Source organism: Typopeltis vanoorti, chromosome 15 (assembly GCF_054136105.1).
Source record: "Typopeltis vanoorti isolate ZY-2024b chromosome 15, IOZ_Tvanoo_1.0, whole genome shotgun sequence".
Lineage (NCBI taxonomy): Eukaryota > Metazoa > Arthropoda > Arachnida > Uropygi > Thelyphonidae > Typopeltis > Typopeltis vanoorti.
In genome coordinates, this window is record NC_143563.1 from 45,795,784 (window position 1) to 45,823,649 (window position 27,866).

The 27,866-nt window shown below is 37.8% G+C and overlaps 1 protein-coding gene across 2 annotated transcripts in view; it reads right to left on the minus strand.

The window, feature by feature from the left end:
- LOC150098729 (complement factor H-like) overlaps positions 1-27,866 on the minus strand; it is a 601,741-nt gene that overhangs the window by 485,577 nt on the left and 88,298 nt on the right. For both annotated transcript variants that reach the window (XM_090405340.1, XM_090405339.1), the window contains exons 5-6: positions 25,600-25,779; positions 94-176 (exon numbers count right to left, since the gene is read on the minus strand). In XM_090405340.1, coding sequence (XP_090261466.1) covers positions 94-176; positions 25,600-25,779 — 263 coding nt within the window. The remainder of the gene's footprint in view (positions 1-93; positions 177-25,599; positions 25,780-27,866) is intronic.

Sequence of the window (27,866 nt, forward strand, 5' to 3'; positions counted from 1 at the left end):
GTGATAGTTGTAAAATAAATAAATAGCTGCATGATAACATTATGTATTTTACATCTGTCACAAATTTTTAAAATATTCATTTTGATTTCTTACTTCAGTAAAAACTTTCCTGATGCGACTTGCAAATTCAAGAGTTCCAAGTTTTCCATTAGGGATTGCATGAGAAGAACAAGGTTCTGCAAGTAAAATTATATAAAAGAAACTTAAAATGAAGCACAGTTTTTTATATATGTATTCACCATGTATTATTATATGTAGTATTTTGCTAAGTCAATATCATTATCTTTTACAACAGTTGAAAAACTTGCATAGGCTTCCATTAAAAATATAATTTAGCCACTTATGAAAATCTTGATCTCACTCCCCCCTCCCCCGACACACACACTATTTAACATAAAATAATAAATTTTCTATGTTTCTTTCTTCCTTGCTTCTTTTTTTTCTTCCTTACAAAAAAGGCATACTTCTTTGTGACTTTAATAATTACAATTTCAAATGATGGTACAACATGACAAAATTTCATGCCGGCTGGGGCGTCGCCAGGTTAAACAAGGCCCCCGTTGTTTTCGTCAGGGTACCAGGGCGAACAGCGAAAAGTCAGCTACTGGAACAAATCTGAAAACAAACCCCAACTCAACATCACCAGAGTTAAAGATCGGTACTATCAACGTAAGAAGCCTGAATGGCAAAGAAATGGAGCTAGCTGAGGAATTAGATAAGTACCAGATCGACACAATAGGGGTGACTGAAACAAAAAAGACCAAAACTGGTGAGATCATTCTGAGCAATAAATACAAAATGTTATATTCAGGCAATGACAATCAACGAAAAGAAGGAGTAGCCATAGTATTCAACACAAAATACGAGGCTAATCTTCTTGAATGGCAGTCAGTCTCAAGTAGAGTAATGTGGGCAAATATGAGAATGGGGAACTGGACAATGAGACTTATTTGTGCCTATGGTCCCACAGAAGGTTCTATTAAGGTAGAAGTGGAGGAATTTTTTGAGTCTTTAGAAAAAGCAACTGACACAATGAAAAAGGAAAAGTTGGTCCTTGTTGGGGATCTAAATAGTAGAGTAGGAAATGATTGTGAGACATACAAAAATATTTTGGGAAAATTTGGAGAAAAGTGCAAAGCTAATAATAATGGCAAATATCTGTTGGATTTCTGCTCAGGACATGGACTGGTTATTACTAACACCATGTTCCAACATAAAAATGTGCACAAATTCACATGGAGAGAAGAGGCTAGGAATAAGAAAAGTCTCATTGACTATGTTATTGTTGATAGTGATGTTTTCTCCCTGGTGCAGGACACCAGAGTGTACAGAGGATTTGAAATTGGAAGTGATCACTATTTAGTCTTGAGCAGGATAAAATTGAATTTCATATTGAAAAGAATAACATGTAAGAAAGTTTTAAAGCGAATAAAAGTTGAGCTGCTCTCAGATGTGAACTGTAGACTAAAATACACAAAGATTATTGAAAAAAAAATGAAAGAGTTTGAGAACAGGAATCAAACCTTGGAGATTCAGTGGCAAGCTTTGAAGAAATCCCTGATTGATTCAGCTAGAGAGGCATGTGGTGAAGTTGTCTGCAAGGATAGAAAAATTAGAACTCCATGGTGGATACAGGAAGTTAAAGAGGTAGTGAAGGAAAAGAAGAAAGCATATCAAAAGTTCCTGGCAAATAAGTCAGCTTGTGCTCTTAGAGAATATAGAGACAAATGCAAGAATGCTAAACACTGTGTAAAACTAGCTAAACAAAAGTCATAGGAGGACTTTGGCAAGAATATCGAAAATAAATATCAAGAAGGTGGCAAAATATTCTGGAGGTTGTTGAAGAAGCTTAGGAATGGAGGAAAGAGTGCTGTAAAAGGAATTAGAGATGATAAAGGTGAAATGAAAACAGGAGAAAAAGATATCCTTGAAGTATGGAGTAATTACTTTGAAAAACTGCTAAATGAAACAAGCAGTGATGACAGCACAGTGATAAAAAACACTGACCAGGCATGCAGTCAGGAATACATATCCATACTTGAAGTAGAAAAAGCCATCAAAGGCTTGAAATGTGGAAAGGCAGCAGGAGTAGATGATATTCGACCAGAAATGCTGAAGTATGGTGGTATAAGAGTCTTACAGTGGCTGCACTGCATAGTTCAGGAAGCCTGGACAGAGGGACGAATTCCCGATGATTGGAGTAGAGCTCTCATAGTACCCATATATAAAAAGGGGAAATAAAACTGAATGTGAGAATTACAGATGTATTTCCCTACTAAGTGTTCCTGGCAAGATCTATGCAAGTATACTTGAGAAACGGTTGAGAAGAATTGTAGAAGAAAAGCTTGGTGAAGAACAAGCTGGATTCAGGCCAAATAGAGGCTGTCAGGATCAGATCTTCACTTTACGACAAATAGTTGAGAAAGCATGGGAATATAACAAAGATCTGTATTTAAGTTTTGTCGATTTGGAAAAGGCATATGACAAGGTGCCAAGAGAGAAGCTATTCAATATGCTGCAGTTATATGGTGTCAATGGGGCATTATATCAAGCAATACTTAGTCTTTATTTGAGTTGTGAGTTAGCAGTTAGAATTGAAGGAAGTACAGGAAGATGGTTTAATGTTAAATCTGGTGTGAGACAAGGATGTACATTATCCCCTCTGTTATTCATTATCTATATGGATCACATTATGAAGGAATGTGGTATTAAACCTGATATCAAAATTGGAGATGTTAATGTCAGCTCTTTGCTTTATGCGGATGATGTTATACTTCTAAATAAATCCGCTACAAGTCTGCAAGATTCTCTGACTAAATTGAATAGCTGTTGTAATAGATATGGTATGAAGGTCAGCAATAAAAAGACAAAGACAATGAAAATAGGCAGAATCATTGAAAATGTCAACTGTGTTGTGAATGGAGAACCTGTGGAACAAGTAAAACATTTCAGCTACTTAGGCACAATTTTTACTGAAGATGGTAAACTAAATATAGAAATAGACAACAGAATCAGCAAAGCTGGTATCGTGGGAAGTCAATTGAATAAATTCATGTGGAATAAGAAAGAAATTAGTCGGAACACTAAATTAGCTGTATACAAGACTGTGTTCAAACCAATTTTAACTTATGGATCTGAGAGCTGGGTCAGAAGTAAAACACTTGACCAAAGACTAGAGACCGCAGATATGAGAGTCCTGAGAAAGATTAGAGGCGTGAACAGATGGCATCAATGGCAATATCATATTAAAAATGAGGATATTAGGAAAGAACTTGACATTGTCAGCATCCAGGAATGCGTTAGCAGAGCTAATCTCAGATGGTATGGTCACTTAAATAGAATGGGAGAGGAAAGATTAGCAAAACAAGTGTTCTCTGTCAGGTTGGCAGGAAAACGACCCAGAGGAAGACCAAGATATAGGTGGATTGATACGGTACAAAGTGCCTTAGACGATAGAAATATAAGATCTGATAATGTTGGAGTCTTGACAAGTAACAGACTGATTTGGAGGAAAATTGTAGATAGGAAGTTAGTAATGATGTAATTTTTTCATGTAGTACTGTCATATCCTGTACACCCCTTGAGGGTACATGGCAGGAATTTGATGATGATGATGATGATGAATTTCAAATGGTTAAAATTCAACTTTTTTCAATTCTAATGATCAAGCTCTAAGGCATACACGTTTTTTAAGCAATGAATGAGTTAAAATCATCCATGCCAGAACACATACACTACTCTCCACTCTCTCTCTCTCTCAACACACTAAACTTTTTTTTCTTAATTAGTTCTTCAAAGTATACTGTAGAAACTTCTATGTATAATGCCTCTTCTTCCAAGGATAATAGTTGTCAGTTCAATATGGCTAAATGTAAGATATATGCACTTTGGAATGAAAATATTACATACTGCATATCACACTGATGGTGCTGAACTGCAGGAAATTGATGAGGCTAGAAATTTGCAGGTGATGATAGACAGAGTTAAGCTTCAGAGGGCACATTGTAAAAGATGGCAAAATAACTCAAAGGATTACTTGTGTTATTGAAGAATAATAGTAGAGAAAAGAATAACAGAGAAGTTATTATCCATCTTTATAAGGCCATAATATACAGTTATATCTTTACTAACTATACACAGATTTGGTCACTGAGTTTCTAAGGAATGAGAAGGTTGTGGATAGGATCCAGATGTGAGCAACCAATAAGTTACTAAAGGGGTTATATAAAATTGATACAAATGAATTTTTTCAATACATTGCAAATAGGGGAATTCAAATGGGAAATTGTGTAAGAGTGTGGTGCGACTAAATTGTTTGCTCGGAAATTGGCGAATGATTGGAATGGACCTATCATACCTCTTCTTAAATTGATTCACTGTCAGAATAGTGAATCAGTTTAAGCAGAGTTATAATAGGTACTGTGAATTATGGTGAGTGTGGGCCTCCTGCAATGAGTCTTATTTATTAAGATCATCATCTGGATGACCTTAATAGTCGGTCTTTGTATATATATATATATATATATATATATGTAGAAAGTATTTTACCTTGGGTATAATAAATGTTAACGATACCAAGCTATTTTAAACCTGGTTTTACTCCATTTCACAAGTAAGCAAACAGACAAACAAGTCAAGTTTGCACCAGCAAGTGTTGCAAGTGCAGGATCAGCTAGACTTGCAACACTTGCAGGTGCAAACTTGACGTTTGTCTGTTTGCTTACTTGGGAAATGGAGTAAAACAAGGTTTAAAATAGCTTGGTATTTTTAACGCATATATATATAGATAGATAGATAGATAGTTAGATAGATAGATTTTTTTTTAATTTTTTATTTTTATTTTTATTTTTTTTTTATTGTGAACATAACAATCTTATATACAGGATTAACCGGTTTTTGGTTCTCTGCAGTCAGGCAGAGAGGTTACATGATCATACTCTTGTTGAGGTATGTTACATCGAAGTCACTTATAAGGCGAATTACATTTTTTTTTCTTTTTTTAAATAGATTAAAGCCATTAAGAGTTATTTTAACATGATACTGTATAAGAACATAAACGTGGAAGAACATAGGAGTCACTATTGCACAATATTATCTATTTACATGAGAGTGCCAGCTGATTAATTTTCACACTGTTAAGCACAACAATCCTTCTTTCTTCCCCCTTTCTTTGGGGGAGGGGTGTCACTTCTATGTTGGAAAGTGGATTATAATGTAGTCGCCCTGCTCAGCCAGGAGTTGATTCCGTGGATTCCAGGCTTGGTGGAAAAGATCTAAGGTGTTGTTTTGCCTATGGTCGTGATGCTCGTGTAGGATCCGACTTCTCACCTTTTGTTGGAAGGCTGCAGTGAGTTGGTCAGTTGCCTCTCTCTGTGAAGTTGCTGTGCTGTCTGGTCTTGTATATCTGAGGTAGAAGTTGTATATTACCGCTTTCGCGGTGATGAAAAGGTAATTGCAGAATGAATGGTTATTTGACTCTGCATGGACTAGATTGAAATATTCCTCTTCTGTATGAAGACTACCACAGGTGAGAGCTGCCGTTTCCCGAGACAAACTGATTAATTTAGTGTTGACTGGGCATTCCAAGTAGATATGCCGGACTGTTCCTAATTGGTAGCAGAACAGGCAGTTATCTGAGATGTTTGAGTTAAATTTTCGTAATATAGTAGGAGTGGGTAACATATTGTGCCACATTCTCCACTGAATATCTGTGTCAGGTTTGATGGCTCTTGTGCGATATGGTAGATCCCATTGAAGTAGTGTTTGATCAGATGATGCAGGATTTTCCAATAAAGTGCTTTGGTTCGACTGTTGTGTTAGAGTGCTGTAGATCTTGTTGGTATTGCTGGGTGTAAGTTTCTCCCATGAGTTATTGGTTTTTATCAGAAAGATAGGTGCCAGATCTTCTGAGTTGGGAGGGCTAAGCCCCACTTCTGTTATGCTATCAGGCATAGCGGCTTGAAAAAAGGCCTTTACGGTGTCTATCTACTCAGACTCATTCCCATATTCCAGGTTTTTGAGCAAATTTGGAAAGCGCCAGGTGAGGCTTGGAGAAAGAATGTCACCCAAGATCCTCACGCTTCGCCAGCTCCATGGAGGAAAGAAAAATTCTTTCTGAGTGATTGGACTTCTTACCATCGTGTTGTGAAAGATGGGTTCCATGAGGATTTCAGGTAGGGATGCTGTCTTCACTGTGTGCCGGAGGTTTAGCTTCTTCCATCGTCGAAGAGCATCTTTGTAGAAGTTTGTTAAATTTAGTGGCACTTGAGCTGTTGTCATTCTTAAGGTTGTGGAGAGAGAGACCTCTAGTGGCAGAAGTTAAAATATATTCAGTGGTGCATTTGTGTGATATTTCCTGTTGTAGGGCATTAATGAGAAATCGAGCGCGGAACGTTGTTATCCTTTTGTCAATGGAGGCTAAATTTTGTCCTCCATCTTTGAGAGAAGTACGTAGTTGGAGTAGGAAATCCAGTTTGTTTTGTTCCATATGAATAGATAGATGGTTGACTTTATTTGTTTGATGAATTGCTCTGGTGGCGCAAGAATCTTTAGTATATGCCAAAGGACACTGGTGGCTATTTGGTTAACAATTATTGCTCTCCCTCTTGTGGAGCAGAGGCTCGTATTGCTGCCCACTTCCCTAGTACTTGCTTGAAACGCTTGTTTAGTGTTTCCCAGTTCTTATCCACATAAGAGGGTGTATTTCCTAGGTAAATCCCCAGGTATTTGTTTCCCTCTGTGGACCAGGTACCAGACATTGGGGAATCGGTTCAGTTTTTCCATTTGCCACACCACAGTCCTGTGGTTTTATGTGTGTTTAGTTTCGCTCCTGAGGCTGCCTGATATTGTTGGTATGCCATTTGTATGTTACGGAAGTCCTCTTCTTTGCGGGCTATGATTGTAACATCATCAGCATATGCTGTCAGGGTTATGGTTTGGTAGGGAAGTTTAGGGCAGCATACCCTGAGCAGCATGCTGAGTCTACACAAAAAGGGTTCAATGGCAATTGTGTAAAGAGGACCGGAGAGTGGACAGCCTTGTTTAATACCTCTGCTGTATGGTGCAGTTATGGTAAGCCTGTTGTTTATTTTCATGCAAAACTGTGCCTTGACATACAACATCTTAATAGAGTGAATGATGCCTGAGCCAAAGCCAAATGCTTTCAAGCAGTTGAAGAGCTAAAGGTGTTCAATGCGGTCGAAAGCTTTTTCTTGGTCTAGTGTTACAAGACCCATTGTTTCACTGTTGTTGTTCGCTATGCTTATGAGATCCCTTATGAGGTGTAAGTTTTCGTGGATAGATCTTCCAGGGATGGAATAGCTCTGATGTCTATTTATTATTTCGCTCAGAGCGGGTTTAAATTTGCTGGCAATGGCTTTTGATATAATTTTGCAGTCTGTGTTTGTGATAGAGATGGGTCTCCAGTTTTCTAGTTTCGTCGCGTCTCCTTTCTTTGAAATGAGTTTAACAACTGATGTTGTCATATTGAGTGGAAAGCCATTGGTATTCGCGTCGACAAAAACTCTGTAGAGGATAGGTCCAAGCTGTTCCCAGAAGGATTGGTAAAATTCGGTGGTGAGCCCGTCAACGCCAGGAGATTTATCCTTAGGTAAGGAGGTGCAGGCAGTTTTCAGATCGTGTAACGTGATAGGGAGTTCAGTGTTACTCCTTGTTGTTGGTGAGAGTCTTCTCACATCGGAGAGAATTATATTCGTGGCCTCCATAGATGTTGAGTTGGCTTGGTACAAATTTTTGTAGTACTGCAAGGTATATAAGAGGATTTCGTCATGATTTTCTATGATGTTTCCATTATCTGTTTTAATAGCAGATATAGTGGTGCACTCTTGTTGGCGTTTTTCTAGTGAGAAGAAATACTTTGTGGGGGCATCTGCGAAGTTAATATGTTTGCGTCGTGCTCTTATTAGTGCTCCTCTTGCGGAGTGCTCTAGGTGTGAGCGTATGGCGACTTCTAGGGACTGGTATTCCTCAGATTCTGGATGATGCAATTGCTGTTGTTTTTGCAAATTTTTAAGGATTGAATGCTTATTCAAATTTCTTCGGTGAACTATATTTTTGGGTGAATACTCTAACTTTGGATTTAAAAAGTGACCACCACTCGGAAATTGATTGTGAAGTAGATATATCTCTGATGAGAGTTTCGATATAGATTTTGGAGGTTCTGAGATATTCTGTATCCTTTAGTAGGCTGTTGTTAAAAATCCAGTATGCTCATCTTTTGTGTCTGGTGTGTCCAGGAATGCAAATGCTAAGAAGGATGGAATCATGGTCTGATGCATGAGATGGATGGTATGTGACTCTCCTGATGTAGGGTATTGTGTGCATCGATGTGTAGCATCTGTCGAGCCGTGCCTGGTATAGGACACTGGTAGGACCACCTTTGGCTCTCCAGGAGAACACTTTCTCATGTGGGTGCATGTGTCTGAAGGTGTCAGTCAGCTCGAAGTCATTTATTACATCCTGGAGAAGCTGAGCTAGTGAGTGTTGATGTTCTTGGCATTGCTGTCAATTGCAGGATCCAGAGTGCAGTTGAAATCTCCTGCCAGTATGATGTGGTCATTGACCTTGATGAGGTGGTTTTGCACAAACTCTAGTACCTGCACTGCAAGCTGTTCATTTTGTGGGATGTATATGTTAATGATATATATTTTTTTTCCTGTCTGAGTTGTAATGAGTGCATATATTGCACACCCAGGAAAGGTATCGATTAATTCTACTTTTAGAGCGCTGTTTTGGTGAATTCCAATGCTGACTCCAGATCCATGAAGTTGTATGGCAGGACAGTGGTGCATGGTATAAGGCCAGTTCTTCCAGTTTTGATATGAAGCTTTGCTGTTGCAATGCAAGTTTGTTTCCTGCAGCATAACTATTTCTGGCCGGTGGGCAAGGATATGCTGCAGGACCAGCCTGTTTCGCAGTGGTGTGGCACATCCTCTAGCGTTTAGTGAGAGAAGGTTTACTGAGGTGCTCATGATTTTATGGTTTAGTTTTATTTGGTGCGGTAATCCCCACTTCCTTTACAGATAGTTACGTTGCCGCTGGGATTCAAGCCCATTTATCAGGTAGTATATCCTTTTCCTGAGATTGGTGGTTTTTCTCCCTCTTTTTCCTGCCAGAATAGTTCTTAATTCTTCCAGCTGGGCGACTCAGAATATATATATATATTGTTTTTTTTTATTGTAAACATAGACAGATAGATAGATAGATGTATGTATGTATGCTCCAGATGATGATCTTAATATGAAGGTCGAAACATCAGGAAATTAATATAATTATTCCTAACACAGTTGTAGTTCCATAATTTTAATGAAATGCTGATCACCGTGTAACACTAAAGGAAAGGATGCATATTATGTTTCTCCACATTAAACTGAAACACATTATCTTTTGTTCATACTGAGAGACTATTTAAATCATCCTACAAACTCTCCACATTACCTTGATTAACTATTACTCTACCCAACTTTGCATCATCAGAAAACAACTGAATTAAGCACGGTTAGTAGTTGGAAGGGGATCAATCATTATTATTATTATTATTATTATTCAGGCATCCATGGAGTCAAAAGACTCTCAAGGAAGGTCCCTCCTAGGAAACACAAAGTCTATCATACCACTCCTTAAACACATTGACCTTTTTTCTCTCACCACTCTATCAGGCAATTCATTCCATGGTTCAGCCACCCTCCATGCAAAGAAACCACTCCTCACCCTCTTTCTCACAGTTTCCTTTCGTAACTTACAGAGATGGCCCCTTGTCATGGCTCCTTTCCACTGTTCAACCAAGCAAAAGAACTACCCAGTGTCAACCCTGTAACCATCTCTCAACAGTTTAAAAGTCTCAATCATATCACCTCTCCTTCTTCTATCCACCAAACTCTGCAGTCCACACTCCCTCAGCCGATCCTCATAACTAACATTGTACAGTCCTGACACCATCTTTGTTATCCGACTTTGTACCCTTTCCCCAGTTAATTTATCCCCTTCAAATCCTGGGGACCAGATCTGAGAACAACAGTCTAAGTGTAGTCTGATCAGAGTCTTATACAATGGAATGATAACCATTTTATCTCTGCAGGTCAGTGTCCTTCTCATTATTGCAGCAGTCCTCTGTGTTACCTTCACTACTTTTGCAATATGTCCCCTAAATTTCAGGTTTCTATTAATCATCAACCACAGATCTCTTGTCTTCCCCTACTTCCTCCAGTTTAACTCCTCCCATAGAGTATGCAGAGTCCCATCGATTTGTCCCAAACCTCAAGACCTTATATTTTACTGCATTAAACTGACACTTCCATCCATTTGCCCATCTATCTAGCTTATTCAAATCCTCTTGCAGGGCTACCACATCTGCTCTATTACTAATAACCCTTCCCAGCTTCGAATCATCCGCAAACAACTGAATATCCCCTTGCAATCCATGGACAATATCATTGATATAAACAATGATATTGTTTATATCAATGATAAAACAATATAGGTTCCAGTACTGAGCCCTGTAGAACCCCACTTGTAACCTTCTGCCTCTTTGATATTGCTCCACCATACACAACTCTCTGATACCAATCAGACAGTCAATCCTGAATCCAGTTGACCAATCTGACATCCAGACCCATGTGCTGCAACTTGAATATCAGCTTATCAAGTGGCACCCTGTCAAATGCCTTTGCTAAGTCTAGGAAAATGGCAGTATATGCCTTTCCCTTGTCTAATGCTCTTGTAACTTTATCATAAAAGGGTAGCATATTGCTAAAACAAGAGCGCCCCTTCACAAATCCATGTTGACTCTCACAGATAACATTATCCTCATCTGCCCAATGCTGTATACGATCCCTCACTACTTTCTCCAAGATTTTACTAACTACAGATGACACACAAACTGGCCTATAATTAGACACTTCCACTCTGCTACAGCCCTTATGCAATGGCACTATCTTACTCTCCTTCCATTCCATGGGCACCTTTCCCACAGCCAGACTTTCATTAAAAAGCCAGGTCAAAGGACTGTCAGTTCCTTAGCATATTCTCTCAAAACTTGTGGTGAAATACCATCCAGTCCCACAGCTTTACTAACATCCAGAGTACTCAGTATTTGGAACACACTCTCCTCCTGCACCTCTAAACCTCGAACCTGCTCTATTCCTCTAGTATTCAAATTGACTCCTCCAGGATGAAATACTCCAATAAAGTGTTCATTGAACAATTCCACTATGTCCTCTGCATCAGTAACGCTATCCCATTTTTATCCCACAATGTCATTCTTCCACAGTCATTTCTCCTCCTACTAGCCACATAGCTAAAAAATTCCCTAGGATTTTCCTTGGATCTAAGGGCCAATCTTTTCTCATATTTCAGTTTTGCCTTCCTTACTATACTAGTCACTCTCCTGACCTGTGTCTTATATTCTTCATGCATCTTCTCTTCACTTGTCTCCTTATATCTCTTCCATAGCCTCTTTTTCACATGCAGTTCCTGTTTAATATTGTTTGTCATTCACTTTACTCCAAATTGTGTCCTCTTCTTCACTTGTGGAATACAGCTTACCTTTGCTGCTAACAAATATTCCTTCACGATTTCCCAAGCACTAATGATATCCTTGCCTTCCAATTCCTCCCTCCACGAAACTTCCCCAATTGTTCGATGCTGTTGGCACACTCTCCCTCGATGAGTCTTTGGATTCCCAGAAGGTGTCACATAATAATAATAATAATAATATTTTCTCTTCAGATTATTTCCTATATCATTTATGTACAAATTAAACAGTAGGAGTCCTAGCACAGGACTTTATGGCACACCACAAGTCACCTTATCTCTCCTGAATTCAGCTTTTCCATACATATCACTTTTTGCTATCTGTCCATCAGCAACCTTCATATCCATATAACCAGTCATATCCACCCCATTTGTTTTAAGTGGTGTAACAGAGTTCCATGTAGTATTGTGCCAAATATCTTTGCAAAATCCAGCTGATTCATCATATAGTCCTTCCTTTATCCATTTTTTTATAGCTGTCACTCTGTTATAAAAAGTTAGTAAATTATTAAGGCATGACTGACTCTTCAAAGAGCCATGCTGTCCCTCATAGAGTATCATATTCTTCTCCACATATTCTTGAATTTGCTCTTTGACTAACTTTTCCAAAACTTATACCACCAATCCTAAGATACTGATTAGTCTATAATTTGCTACTGCAGTCATAGAGCCTCCCTTATGCAAAGGAATTATTTTTCCCCTCTTTCCACTCCTTTTTGGACTCTGCCAGAGCTGATACTTAAATGAAAGAGCCAAGGCAGAAGTACTGCTAGTTCTCTTGCACCTTCTTGCAAAATACATGCTTATATATGCCGTGGCCATATTTACATTGAAATTCTGCAATATGCTATGCACTGCCAATTCATCCACTTGTTTTATCACATCAGTCCATGCTACATACTATGCCAATGAGGTAACCTCATTTGGATTATACCCTTGCAATGTGGTCACTAAGTAACTCAACTATTTTTTCTACTTCTATCATATTGTTACCATAAGTACTCATTAAAATTATCCTTCCATAGTCATTCTTCCTTTTTTCTTGCCATGTAACAAAAGGACTTTCTGTATTTCCTTTGGTCTGTTGGGCTAGTTTCTTCTTATAATGTGGTTTTGCCCTCCTTACAATGCTGCTAGAAATTATCTTCTTGGTTTAATCAAATGTAAGCAAACAAAGTTTCTGCCTGAAGTATTTTCAGGACTGGGCAACTTGTATATAGAAGCTAATGACTCCACATCACTTGCCTTAGCATCCAATAATGCAAAACACATATCCTTGCAGACATGTATAATACTATGCATTATGGGAAAGGTCACTACATAGACCCAGAGGTGATACTAAGGTTGAAGTAATGCAGAAGTCATATTTCCATATATGGGTAGCCAAAAGGTGTCTCATCTTTTTATTAAATTACTTTGGATTAGAGATAGTATATCCAAGTGGAAAAACTTCCAATAACTATCTCTAATCCAGAGTAATTTAATATAAGGACACCTTTTGACTACTCGTATATGAAAATATGACTTCTGCATTACTTCAACCTTGGTATCACCTCTGGGTCTGGCTCCCACTGATGAGACCTCAATAAAGGTGTCGAAACTGGTCTGAGTAGTGACCCTTCCCATAGTACATAGCATTATACATGTCTACAAGGATATGTGCTTTGCATTATGGGATACTAAGGCAAGTGATGTGAAGTCATTAGCTTCTATATACAAGTTGAGCAGTCCTGAAAATACTTCAGGTGCAAACTTTGTTTGCTTACACTTGGATAAAGGATTAAACCAAGAAGATAATTTCTTGGCAGCCCTACTTTATAGTATAATCAAGTGGGAAAACTTCCACTATCTGCTAGAGCTGATACTTAAATGAAAGAGCCAATGCAAAAATACTGCCAGTTCTCTTGCACCTTCTTGTAAAATGCATGCTGATATCCCATGGACATATTTACATTGAAATTCTGTAACAACCTATGCACTTCCAATTCATCCACCTGTTTTATCACATCAGTTCCTATCACATACTATGTCAGTACAGTAACCTCATTTGGATTATACCCTTGCAATGTGGTCACTCAGTAACTCAACTATTTTTTCTACTTCTGTCATATCATTACCATAAGTACTCGGCAACACTTTTTTCTTCTTTTGTAGCTCCTGCTTAATGATACTACTCATTCGTTTAATTCCTACTGATTAACACTTCTGCCCTTTGGGTATACAACCTGATATTGCTTCCTCCAGATACCTGTTAACTATCTCATATGGCCAGCCCGGTTGGCCGAGTGGTTAGCATATCCGCTCTCCAGCCAAAAGGCTGCGGGTTCGAATCCCGCCGTGGGCATGGATGTTTGTGATTGTCTGTGAAAGTACAAGTGGTGGTAGGCAGCGGTAGATGGCATTGGTGTTAGATGATGAAGGTTGGTGGAGTAGTGAGACGAAGAGTTGTAGAATAGATGCCCTCCCTCGATGAGTCTTTGAACTACCTGGAGGTGTGATGTAATAATAATAATAATAATAATATGCACTGCTGATATCTTTCCCTTGCAGATTTTTATGCTAGATACAGTTTCCAGTTTTTTCCTAAGCTTGTCATAATCACCTGCCATGTGGTTCCACATATACTCCTTCTCAACCAAAAAAGTCCACATGGTTTGCTACCTCAAGTCAAGATAGCATGATCACTCTTCCTGGTCAGTGTTGCTACTTTGGTTATGAATAGTTCTGATCCTATGGCCAGATCCAAAATTCTCATATCCCTGGATCCCCTCCATTGCATGCTGCCTAGTAATTATCTCTCAGTAGGTGTATAAATTCCATTTCCTTTCTTCTTGCTATGTTATCTTTCCTGCTTCCAATCTTCTTTAGCTGTAATACAGGATGACAACCAGGCCTTTTTTTATGTGGCTCTAGTCTAGTCTGTTCAGACTCTCCTATACGGTTACTGCTTCACTCCTCACTGTTTTTCTAACTTTGCATAATCACAATGACTTGCACATCTTCCGTTAAAACAGTATTATTAATACACAGTTAAACAACAATGATCCCAAAACAGATTCTTGAAGCACATCAATAGTAACTTTCCTCTTTCTAGATGCTGTTCACCTATACACAGATGCTTGCTGGTACCATAGCCAATCACCTATCCAACTCACTAATGTAGTATCTAATAACATCTATTCCAGTTCAGTTACTAAATTCTTTGTGGCAATCCATCAAAGGCCTTTGCAAAATCTAAGTATACCACTGAATGTATATCTCCCTTGTCCAATGTGTTCATCATCTGGTTGTCGCACATAGGTGGCCTCAGAACAGGCAATAAAATTCATCTTCCATCTAAAGACAATCACAAACATCCATGCCCACATCATGATTTGAACTGGAGAGTATATTAACCAATCAGTCAACCAAGTGCACTAGATAAGATTGATGAAAGCATACTTTAAATGATGCTAAAAAAACCTTGTAGAAGAGAAGCTTAGAGAAGAAAGCTGAATTTACTGCAAAGAGGGATTTGTCAGGATAAGATTTTTACTTTAAGGCACACAATCAGGAAATCATGAGAATATAATAAGGATTTGTTTTTAAGTTTTGCAGATATGGAAAGGACATATATTATAGTAACAAAGAGAAAACTATTCAAAAACACTGCAGTTATGTGGTATAAATCATTATTTATACAATATATAACCTATATACATAGATATGTACAGGGTATCTCAAAGGCTTTTGCAAAATCTAAGTATACTACTGAATTTCATACATTGAAAAGTATGAAACAATGGTAAAAATACATTTTTCTTTACAGGTGAAAAATGGCATTAATACCAGATGAAGGAGTGGAGATAGTCCTTCTTAGTGGTCATCAGGGATGGAGCCAGATGGTAGTGGCAGACAAGTTTAATGCCAGACATCCCCAAAAGGAATCGAATAATGCAAAGTGCAGTTTAATTACAAAATTACATGATAACCACAATAATAAACTATAATGAAAGTATAGATATTTCGTACTGAAAATAACAGTACATCATCAGTGTGTAGAAACAAGCAAATCAAAGCACAGGAATAAAAGGCATATACAGCAATCGATTTATAAATTAAAAACAGTTGCCGTGAGCTAGAAACCAAAATTAACATTAATAAATAATATTCAAAATAGCAAAGAAATGGAGCTAGCTGAGGAATTAGATAAGTACCAGACCGACATAATAGGGGTGACTGAAACAAAAAAGACAAAAACTGGTGAGATCTTTCTGAGCAATCAATACAAAATGTTATATTCGAGCAGTGACAATCAAGGAAAAGAAGGAGTAGCCATAGTATTCAACACAAAATACGAGGCTAATCTTCTTGAATGGCAGGCACACGCAAGTAGAGTAATGTGGACAAATATGAGAATGGGGAACTGGACAATGAGACTTATTTGTGCCTATGATCCCACAGAAGGCTCTACTAAGGTAGAAGTGGAGGAATTTTTTAATGCTTTAGAAAAAGTAACTGACACAATGAAAAAGGAAAAGTTGGTCCTTGTTGGGGATCTAAATAGCAGAGTAGGAAATGATTGTCAGACATACAAAAATATTTTGGGAAAATTTGGAGAAAAGTGCAAAGCTAATAATAATGGCAAATATCTGTTGGATTTCTGCTCAGGACATGGACTGGTTATTACTAACACCATGTTCCAACATAAAAATGTGCACAAATTCACATGGAGAGAAGAGGCAAGAAATAAGAAAAGTCTCATTGACTATGTTATTGTTGATAGTGATGTTTTCTCCGTGGTGCAGGACACCAGAGTGTACAGAGGATTTGAAATTGGAAGTGATCACTATTTAGTCTTGAGCAGGATAAAATTGAATTTCATATTGAAAAGAATAACATGTAATAAAGTTTTAAAGCGAATAAAAGTTGAGCTGCTCTCAGATGTGAACTGTAGACTAAAATACACAAAGATTATTGAAAAAAAAATGAAAGAGTTTGAGAACAGGAATCAAACCTTGGAGATTCAGTGGCAAGCTTTGAAGAAATCCCTGATTGATTCAGCTAGAGAGGCATGTGGTGAAGTTGTCTGCAAGGATAGAAAAATTAGAACTCCATGGTGGACACAGGAAGTTAAAGAGGTAGTGAAGGAAAAGAAGAAAGCATATCAAAAGTTCCTGGCAAATAAGTCAGCTTGTGCTCTTAGAGAATACAGAGACAAATGCAAGAATGCTAAACACTGTGTAAAACTAGCTAAACAAAAGTCATGGGAGGACTTTGGCAAGAATATCGACGTATGTGAGAAGTGTCGGGATAGGCTGGAGCGTTTAGGAATGGAAGCTGACATCGGGACCGTAGCGGAAGAACTTCGGCGGGAGTTTATGAAAATGAAAAATGACCTTCATCTTCTTCATGAGGAAGTGGAAGTGATCGGTAAGGAGATACTGGAAGTTAAAGCTGAGTTTAATGTGTTAAACAGAGAAATTAGGACTATAGAGATTACTTTAGCTGAAGTAACTAGAACAGGATTACATATGGGTGAGTCTTTGGTGAATGATTCAGTAATAAATAGTATGGGAGTGATTGGGAGTCAACATAATAAAACCACAAGTAGCCAAGAAGAAATGAGATGTAGTGAGAGTGGGGGGGTAAGTAATAGAGAGTTGAGTAATGAAGCTGGGAGAGTCATGCTGAATAGTGTAGAGAATGAGTCCATGAGTGTGAACTTGAATGAAGTTAATAGTGGTAAAATATATGGTGATTCTATGATTAAGGGTATGGAGAGTGGTATGCATGAGGAGTGCTTGGCTGATGGTACAATAGAAAGAGTGGCTTTAGCAATAAAGAGAGGGCATGAAACAGACAAGATGATAGTTATGGTGGGTACGAATGACCTGAGAGGTAGTATAAATCGGGTAGGAAAAGATTTAAGAACATTATTAGATATTGTGAAGAGGAAAATTGTGTCAATGGGAGAATAGTGTGTGTGCTGCCTCGTTTTGACAATTACGAGTTAAGTAGACGAGCAATGATAATGAATGATATGATTGCAAGAATGTGCAGAAAAAGAGGTCTGGAGTTTGTTGATGTTTGGAGTGTGTTTGAAGGAAAAAGGCAGTTGTATGCTAGAGATGGACTGCATCTTAACATGGAAGGACATAAGAGATTGAAGAAGTTATTGTTTTCTGAACAGGTTGAAGTTATTGGGCAGGGAAACTAATATTGAAAAGGTTGAGTGTAAGAGAGAGAAACTTTAGCACTGATTGTGTATTTATTGATCCTTATAGGCAGAATAAATTGCAGAAGAGAGGGGAAAAAAATCGGCATAGGACTACGGTAGTTAGTGACTTATATATCAGTTCTAAAGCCGGTACAAGATCTAGAGGGAATCTGCAATTTTTGTATACCAATGCTAGAAGCATTAGAAATAAGAGAGAAGAATTTTTGGCATTAGTCAGTGAAATCTCACCAAAAGTTGTAGGCATTAGTGAAACTTGGCTGTCAGCAGAAGATGTGGTCACTGGAATTGAATGTGATGGGTACAGTATTTTCAGGGAGGATAGAGAAGATAGAACAGGAGGAGGAGTACTGTTGATGATAGCTGATGTATTGCAGCCAAAGAAAGTAGTATATCATGATGATAGACATGTGAATGAGAGTTCATTTGAGGCAGTCTGGTGCGAAATAGTGACCAACGCAACAAAATATACAGTTGGATGCTGCTATAGGCCAGGGAGTACAGGAGGAGATATTGAATTCATGCATCAGCAACTTAGTGCAATGAGTGAAGGCTTAGTGATTATTATGGGGGATTTTAATTATGGTGATATCAATTGGAAGGAGGAAATATCACGTAGCAAAAAGGAAATGGAGTTCATACATCTGCTACGAGATAATTACTTGAAACAGCACGTAACTGAAGGGACACGTGGTGTGAAAGTGTTGGACCTGGTTATTGGTTCAGAGGTTATATGCATAAGTAAGGTGACCTCGTTACCTCCAGTTGGTGAAAGCGATCATGTGGTATTGACTTGGGAGGTTGCAAAATCTGTGGATTTTTCTATAAAGAAGGGGTATGTACAAAACTACAGGTTAGGCAATTATAACAAGCTTCGGAGTGAGCTTGCAGCCATCCCATGGCAGAACATATTGCAAGGGAAAGATGTTAGCAGTGCTTGGGATAAAATCAGCAGGTATCTGAGGAAAGCAATATCAGATTGTGTCCCCATGGTCAGGAGGTCAAACAAGGCAGGCATTAGATGGATGAGCAGTAGTATCAAGCTTGAACTACAAAAAAAGAAAATGTTATGGAGAATTTACAAGGAGAAGGGCGATCAGGACACCCATGAGCAGTACAAGGCTCAAGCTAGGAAGGTTACCAACATAGTAAGAAAAGCTAAATCAGATTATGAGAAGACCTTAGCCAAAGAGATCAAGGGTAATCCCAAAGAGTTCTTCCGCTATGTGGCAAGTAAGAGGAAGAATGACTTCGGAAGGATAACCTTAGTGGGTGCTGATGGTATTGAGGTGACAAAATCAGATGTAATAGTCGAGTTACTGAGTGATCACTTCTCAAAAGTCTATCACCCAAGTGAGGATATCTCTATACCTATAGCAATACCTAATGTGAGAATTGAAGCTAAAGAATCAGAGGTATTAAATATATTGCGAAACTTAAATGCAAACACTGCGGTAGGCTTAGATGGAATATCAGCTCGGGTGTTGCGTGAATGTGCAAATGAATTGTCAACCCCTCTTACCTGGATATTTAACTCAAGTTTGAACTCTGGTATGGTCCCTAGGGAGTGGAAGTTAGGCAAAGTGGTTCCTTTGCATAAGGGTGGCTCTAAAACTGCAGTATTGAATTACAGACCAATCACCATCTCAGGAGTAGTGGTAAAAGTATTGGAAAAGTTGGTTAAAGACAAAATTCAAGAATGGGTGGATCAGGATATGATACTCTATAGAGGCCAACATGGTTTTGTTAAAGGTAGATCCTGCCTTAGCAATCTATTAACTATTCATAATAGAATAACATCTGAGTTGGACAAAGGAACTGGCTACACAGTGGTACTTCTGGATTTTGCTAAGGCTTTTGACAGGATACCCCATAGAACACTGTTACGCAAATTGGAGCAGATGGGAATGGATATTAAATTGGTGATATGGATAGGAGAATGGCTCAGGGAGAGATACCATAAGGTGGTGTATGGAGGAGCCGAGTCCAGAATGAGGCAGGTGACCAGTGGTGTACCTCAGGGCTCTGTGCTTGGGCCAATGTTGTTTAATTTGTATATAAATGATATAGGAAACGGCTTAAAGGGAGATATTCAGTTGTTTGCTGATGATGCAAAGTTGTGTAGTGCAATAAAAAATCAAGCTGATGTTGAAAGTTTGCAGGAGGATTTAAATAAGCTGGTAAAATGGGCAAAAGAAAATGGATGTCAGTTCAATGTGGAAAAGTGTAAAGTCATGCATTTTGGGATTAAAAGATTACCAGCTGTGTACTACATCGATGGAAAGGTACTCCAAGAGATAGATGAGGCTAGGGACTTAGGGGTATTGGTAGATAGGGAGATGAAGTTCAGAGGACACATTGCTAAAGTGTCCAAGATTGCACATAGGATTACTTGGTTGTTGAGGAACACACTGACATCCAGAGATAAAGAGGTTATTATTCCCCTTTATAAAGCATTGATACTTCCACATTTGGATTACTGTGCTCAGGTCTGGTCACCTGGATTCCTTGGAGATGAGGAGGCTGTGGAGAGGGTTCAGAGAAGAGTGACCAAGTTGGTGAGTGATATAAAAAATGCTCCCTACATTGATAGATTGAGAGCTTGTGGATTGCAGAGATTGGTTGATAGGCGAAGAAGAGGGGATATGATAGAAACATTCAAATTACTAAAAGGTTTTTATAGGATTGATGCAGGGGAAATGTTTCAGCTGTGTGATAGTGATGGAAGAACAAGAGGTCATCTCTGGAAATTAAAGAAGAGTGTGGTTAACAAAGGTGTCAGAACAAGGTTTTTTGCCTGGAGGGTGGTGAATGAGTGGAATTCATTGCCTGACTTTGTTGTGAGCTCTTCATCTGTAAATGAATTCAAGAAGAGATATGACAGATATTGTTTTGCTAGCTTGGGTCTCCCGCGATGAGTCTACTGACTCCATGGAGATACCCGTAATAATAATAATAATAATAATAATAATAATAATAATAATATAGAAAATAAATATCAAGAAGGTGGCAAAATATTCTGGAGGTTGTTGAAGAAGCTTAGGAATGGAGGAAAAAGTGCTGTAAAAGGAGTTAGAGATGATAAAGGTGACATGAAAATCGAAGAAAAAGATATCCTTGAAGTATGGAGTAATTACTTTGAAAAACTGCTAAATGAAACAAGCAGTGATGACAGCACAGTGGTAAAAAACACTGACCAGACATGCAGTCAGGAATACATATCCATACTTGAAGTAGAAAAAGCCATCAAAGGCTTAAAATGTGGAAAGGCAGCAGGAGTAGATGAAATTCGACCAGAAATGCTGAACTATGGTGGTATAAAAGTCTTACAGCGGCTGCATTGCATAGTTCAGAAAGCCTGGACAGAGGGACGAATTCCCGATGATTGGAGTAGAGCTCTCATAGTACCCATATATAAAAAGGGGAAATAAAACTGAATGTGAGAATTACAGAGGTATTTCCCTACTAAGTGTTCCTGGCAAGATCTATGCAAGTATACTTGAGAAACGGTTGAGAAGAATTGTAGAAGAAAAGCTTGGTGAAGAACAAGCTGGATTCAGGCCAAATAGAGGCTGTCAGGATCAGATCTTCACTTTACAACGAATAGTTGAGAAAGCATGGGAATATAACAAAGATCTGTATTTAAGTTTTGTCGATCTGGAAAAGGCATATGAAAAGGTGCCAAGAGAGAAGCTATTCAATACACTACAGTTATATGGTGTCAATGGAGCATTATATCAAACAGTACTTGGTCTTTATTTGAGTTGTAAGTCGGCAGTTAGAATTGATGGAAGTACAGGAAGATGGTTTAATGTTAAATCTGGTGTGAGACAAGGATATACATTATCCCCTCTGTTATTCATTATCTATATGGATCACATTATGAAGGAAAGTTGGATTAAACATGATATCAAAATTGGAGATGTTAATGTCAGCTCTTTGCTTTATGCGGACGATGTTATACTTATCAGTAAATCCACTACGAGTCTGCAAGGTTCCTTGACTAAATTGAATAACTGTTGTAATAGATATAGTATGACGGTCAGCAATAAAAAGACAAAGACAATGAAAATAGGCAGAATCGTTGAAAATGCCAACTGCATTGTGAACGGAGAACCTGTGGAACAAATAAAACATTTCACCTACTTAGGTACGATTTTTAGTGAAGATGGTAAATTAAATATGGAAATAGACAACAGAATCCATAAAGCTGGTATAGTAGGAAGTCAATTGAATAAATTCATATGGAATAAGAGAAAAATTAGTCCGAACACTAAATTAGCTTTAACAGTGTTCAAACCAGTTTTAACTTATGGATCTGAGAGCTGGGTCAGAAGTAAAACATTTGATCAAAGACTAGAGACTGCAGATATGAGAGTCCTGAGAAAGATTTGAGGCGTGAACAGAAGGCATCAATGGCAATATCATATTAAAAATGAGGATATTAGGAAACAACTTGACATTGTCGGCATCCAGGAATGCGTTAGCAGAGATAATCTCAGGTGGTATGGTCATTTAAACAAAATGGGCAAGGAAAGAATGGCAAAACAAGTGTTCTCTGCCAGATTGGCAGGAAAATGACCCAGAGGAAGACCAAGATATAGGTGGATTGATACGGTACAAAGTGCCTTAGACGATAGAAATATAAGATCTGATAATGTTGGAGTCTCGACAAGTAACAGACTGATTTGGAGGAAAATTGTAGATAGGAAGTTAGTAATGATGTAATTTTTTCATGTAGTACTATCATATCCTGTACACCCCTTGAGGGTACATGGCAGGAATTTGATGATGGTGATGATGATGATGATATTCAAACTATTTTTGATGTTTACATAAAGACCAGTTTGCCTGTTCTGAGGGACGAAAACCAACGTTTCCAGATGAAAAAATCCTCTACCTCTGTATGAGACCACAAAACTCGCCTTTAGTCGAAAGAGATCATATAAAGGTTCCTCACATCAGAAGGGAATCAAACTCAGGTTTTTCTGAACAAAGGGCTTTGTCTATACTGACTGAGCTACTGAGGCTCTAATTTCAAGGTATATTTTTCAAGATACATTATCTATACTGGTTTAATGTTAGTTTGAATCACTAAATCACAGGTCTAAGTCAGTGAGTTCAAAACTTAGATGCTCCTAAACAAAATAAACATTTTATAAGGATGATTTTGGTTATTAATTTAGAGCAGGTGTTTTGGATCAGAAGAGAAGAAACAGTAATCCAATCATGAAAAAGAAGCACAGAAGTCCTGGAGGTCATCCCAAATGACACAGTTGTAGTTTTGTAGGATACAAGACAGGCTGGCTGAGAGAAGATTGATCTATAGAAAAGGAGATGTGGATAAGGTTACGAAGAGTACAGCAACATCTGCAGTATATTCCAAGGAAAAAAGAGATAGTTAACAAAGATTGAGAGTGTTGGAAGACTGATGGAGGATTATTTGGTATTGTGGTTAATAATTTGTAGGGCAGGTTAACAAGTTGCATTAGATCATGACCAACAGCAAATGCTTCAAAATCCCTTCCAGCTTGATTTGTGAAGCTAGAGCAGAGGAGCCAGTTTGTGTCACAAATGTTCTAGAAAGATAATCTTACAGTTTGTGTAATTAGACTGCATGCAGTCAACTTTTAAAGATAAGTAGTCAAAGAGGGTAACATGGCTGTCTGAATTAAGAGAGCAGTAAATGCAACAAATGAAAGCTATGAAGTGGGGCAAAAAAATCTTGACCCAGAGCAGACCATACAGCAGAGGGCCTTATAGTAGATAAGGTTATAGTAGACCTTATAGTAGATAAGGTTATCAGACCTTATCTACTATAAGGTCTGATAACCTTTGGCAAGGAATGTCTAATTTGACAAATGCACAGGTTCCTTTCTTTTTATGGAAGGCATCATTGAAGATATAGCTGGGAAAGCTAAGGGACTATAGCCAATGACAGTTGGAATTTGGATAAGAAGAGCAGATTAAGGTGTTGATACCCATAAGTGGTGGTGTATGTCATCAGTGTTTGTATTAATACACCACATATTTGTGAAAATGATGTGGAAGTGCTTTTTTATTGGGTGAAATTTTAGGTAATTTTTAGGGTAGGGGTAGTAAATATTTGTAATTTTTCTGCATTTTTCATACTTTTGACATTTTTTGTGGGAGATTTTTTTATATCTGCATTGAAGTGATAATAGGATTTGTTTGGTTATCTTTCATGACTGAGTTGCTGCAGGAACCTTACAAGGCAGAAGCATGAAGCAGAGGTGAGGGACTTGTACCCACAACCACACACAGGAAATGTCCATATTCCAATCTAAGCATGGCCATGATGGTGACTTGACTTCTGCATGATGCTATTCTCAAACTCTGTCCAGGCATGCCCTGGCAGAACAGGAAGCAGAAGACTCATTTGCCAGCCAATTGGGAAGCCTCCAGACATCAGGTTCAATGCCATGGTCTATATAATGGCCAGCCTACAGAAACCACTTTACCTTTACTGCCAACCTCAAATGGAGAAGATTCTGAAGGGATATGTGATAATGCTTCACAAATATGGTCCATTGAATGCTCCAGTGTAGTGGTAGATGCTAAATTAGATTGTGGTGGTGGTGGTTTTATTCCTTTCAGTCATTTCTGAGCCTAGGTGACTTTGTAGGTATTGTCCACAAAGTGTTTTTGGTGAGATTTTTTATACGGTAGTTCACCATTGCTTTCCCCAACCCTCCAATTTTATCCGGGCTTAGGACCAGCATATGGCTGGGACGTATTCATGACTGTAATCCATATGCGTTCACAGAGCTGGTTTGCCTGTTCTGGGGGACAAAAAACCTGTGCTTCCAGGTGAAAAAAAAACCTACCTCCATATGAGACCAGCTAACTAACCTTTCATCAAAAGAGAACTTTTATTCTAAAACTAAAAGTTTATGAATCACTAAAATATCAAAATCCAGGAAATAAATTAACAGATATAATTATGGAAGCAAGTAATTCTTGGTTTCTGAAAATCCATTCTTTTTATCCTCATGTAAGAAAATCTTTAAGAGTAAAAAATAAGGCTGTGCAATAACACAAGATTTAATAGATATGTTTCAACTGTATAAGTGTGATTATAAGCTTTAGAATTAGGATGATTCTCAGAATATCTTCACATGATGGTTTTGAATTTTGATGTAAGGATAAATTAAAGGCATGCAATAAGCAGTTTGGAAGAACAAAAGTGGAGATGTGTGATATAACTGAAACTGTTGAGAAGTATTTATCAGATGAAAACTTGAGAGACTTTTGTGATGGTAAAACAAAGAGAAAGGATAGAAGCCTTCTCTGGATGCTGTGCAAGGGAGTTGTGGATAAGGGACTAAGAATAATAATGGGGTAGGTTAGCTTGGAGCGATGGAGCATGAGTAATACATTATCTGAGAGGGTAAAGAGTGTACAAACAGTGAAATGAGTTTAAGGAGTGGAACGATAGATGACGTGGCGCCTAAACATGCCTCTGCAATGAGTTTGATAACCATGGAGGTTTCATGGTCATAATAATAATTTCAGCAATACAGGAGAAAAAAAGTCAGATGCTTGAATATCTGTGTTACAAAGCACACAAAAGAGAGCAGTGATGCACAATAGTGGTGATTTTTGTACTTCTGATGACCTGCTGTATAAGTAGGCCAGTCCCATTTGATAACATGATCTGAGTGATTAGTCAGTGAGATAATCTGCAATTAGATAATTACTAGACTATAGTTGATAATAGGTGAATTGAATTACTGACCTTTTTAAAACTAACATTTTTAATATATTTATGTAAAAATAAAATAACAAATGAGACTGTAATTTCAACTTACTAGCACAGTATGGTACATCAAAGTTCCATTCGCCATTCTCCAAACACTTTAATATGCTAGATCCCTTCAGATCAAGACCCGGGTTACAACTGAAGATTATACTGCTGCCAGCTATAGGATTTTCAGACTGTGAAATTAATGAACCACCTTCAGGAGTCTGAGGTATTTGACAACGAATCCCTATACAGGTTATGAAATAATTAAATTATTAAAAGAGAAATGTACCTATTTCCATATTTTTAGTAGCTGTGTATTGAATAAGTATTCAATACACAAGTACTAAAAATATGGAAATGAGTCAAGATGTGTATTTAGGCATGTATTATTATGAACTATGCTGGTATAAACTCATCTTCAAGTTTAATGGAATGAAAACAGTACAATGAAATAATTAAACACAGGTTTAATAGTTCCAATATTTCATCTCTGTCACAGAGACATCATATAGGATACAATGTAAAAATAAAAATCTAAAAAGCATAAAACACACAGCCAATAAGTGGAAGTTAAACGAGAAACCTCAAGTCCTAAGAAGGAGAGTCTTTACGGGTGCCAATAGCTGTCTTGGCTGCTGGGTGGGAATGGTTTCTATTATTCTGCTAGTTGAATATGACTTTTACACTGATTTATCTCTCAGTATCCCCATGGGTCGAGTTCACACTAATGAGATCTTAATGAAGGCCAAAAGTGGTCCAGGTATAGTGACCCTTCTCATAATGCATAGTGATATCCAAAAAAGAACATGTCAGAAGGAAGTGCTCTATATTATGGAATACTAGGACAATTTGATCCGAAATCATCTGATCCATATACAATAGCCTAGTAGTGAAGATACTTCATATGCATACTGTTTTTTGCTCATGCTTGGGTAAAGGATTAAAATAAAAATATAATCTCTTTCCTGTTATAAATTATCAATCATGCTGGAAATCAATTTGCTGGTCATATAACTAATGGTAAAGTTCAGTTACCTTGTGTCATTTCAGAAACCAGTTAATCCAACTAATCCATTCAAGCATTGATTAGCTAAGGGTTTGGTTATTTAATTATATATAATAATAATTATTATTACATGATATCTCCAAGGAGTCCACGGACTCATCATGGGAGGGCACACTACTCTACTACATCTCACATCTCCACTTACTTAATCCTCCAACTACACAATACTACTACCATTAACACACAACACCATCTACCATCCACCACCACTAATATATATTGTTTGTAAATTGTGCGTGTTCTAATGGTCAGTTTGCCTGCATGCAGGATGAAACTAACCTTCACTTGAAAAAGCCCATATAAAGATTCCTTTCATCATGACAAGAATCAAACTCAGTCTTTTCCAATTGAAAGACACAACGTCCCATCTTTCTTCCAAATGCGATACAAAGGCACTTTATATTTGAAGCTAATGAAGGATAATTAAGAAATTATTAAACAAACCTAATATTTGATAAAAAAGAATGAAAACAAGATAATCCTGTTATTAACTCTTATTTTAGTCTGATGTTCAAAACATATCTCATCTAGCTTATCAATTATTAGGCCCGAATAATTTAGGTACAACTCAAATTTGCCTGCCTGGTTGGCAGCGTGCTTAGCATACTTGTGACCTATTGTTCTCCAAACAATAGGTCACAGACTTGAATCCCATTGTAGGCATGGATGTTTGTGATGTCTTTAGGTGGAAGATGAAGTGGTTTGAAAAAGTTCCATGTTTGGTCTCTAGAGGGGTTTCCAGACTATGTAAAAATAAACAAAAAGTACAATATATATATATATATATATATATATATATATATTATTATATTTAATATATATAATACTAGTCAGTTATATATTGACCCTCTTTATCAATGACCTCTTGTCATCTGTCCACCAACACTTTATAAGGCTTTAATAAAGCCTAATATGGATTAGTGCACATTCTCATAGATTTAGGTGCCTCGATTCCTAGAGGTTGAGGAAGTGGTAGAGAGATATTGAAAGTTTATTTTTCACTTGGTTAGACTATAATAAATTTAGTTTAATCCTTTATCCAAGTGTGAGCAAACAAAGTTTGCGCCTGAAAGTATTTTCAGGACTGGGGTAAGGTTGTACAGCACCAGGGCAACTCCTTGCAAAGGTGGAGCAAGCTAACATCACTCCGGTCTCAGTATCTCCCATAATGCAAAACACATCTCCTAGCGGATATGTCTAATATTATGCATTAAGGGAAGGGCCACTACCCAGACTAGTTTCGACCTTTATTGAGGTCTCTTCAG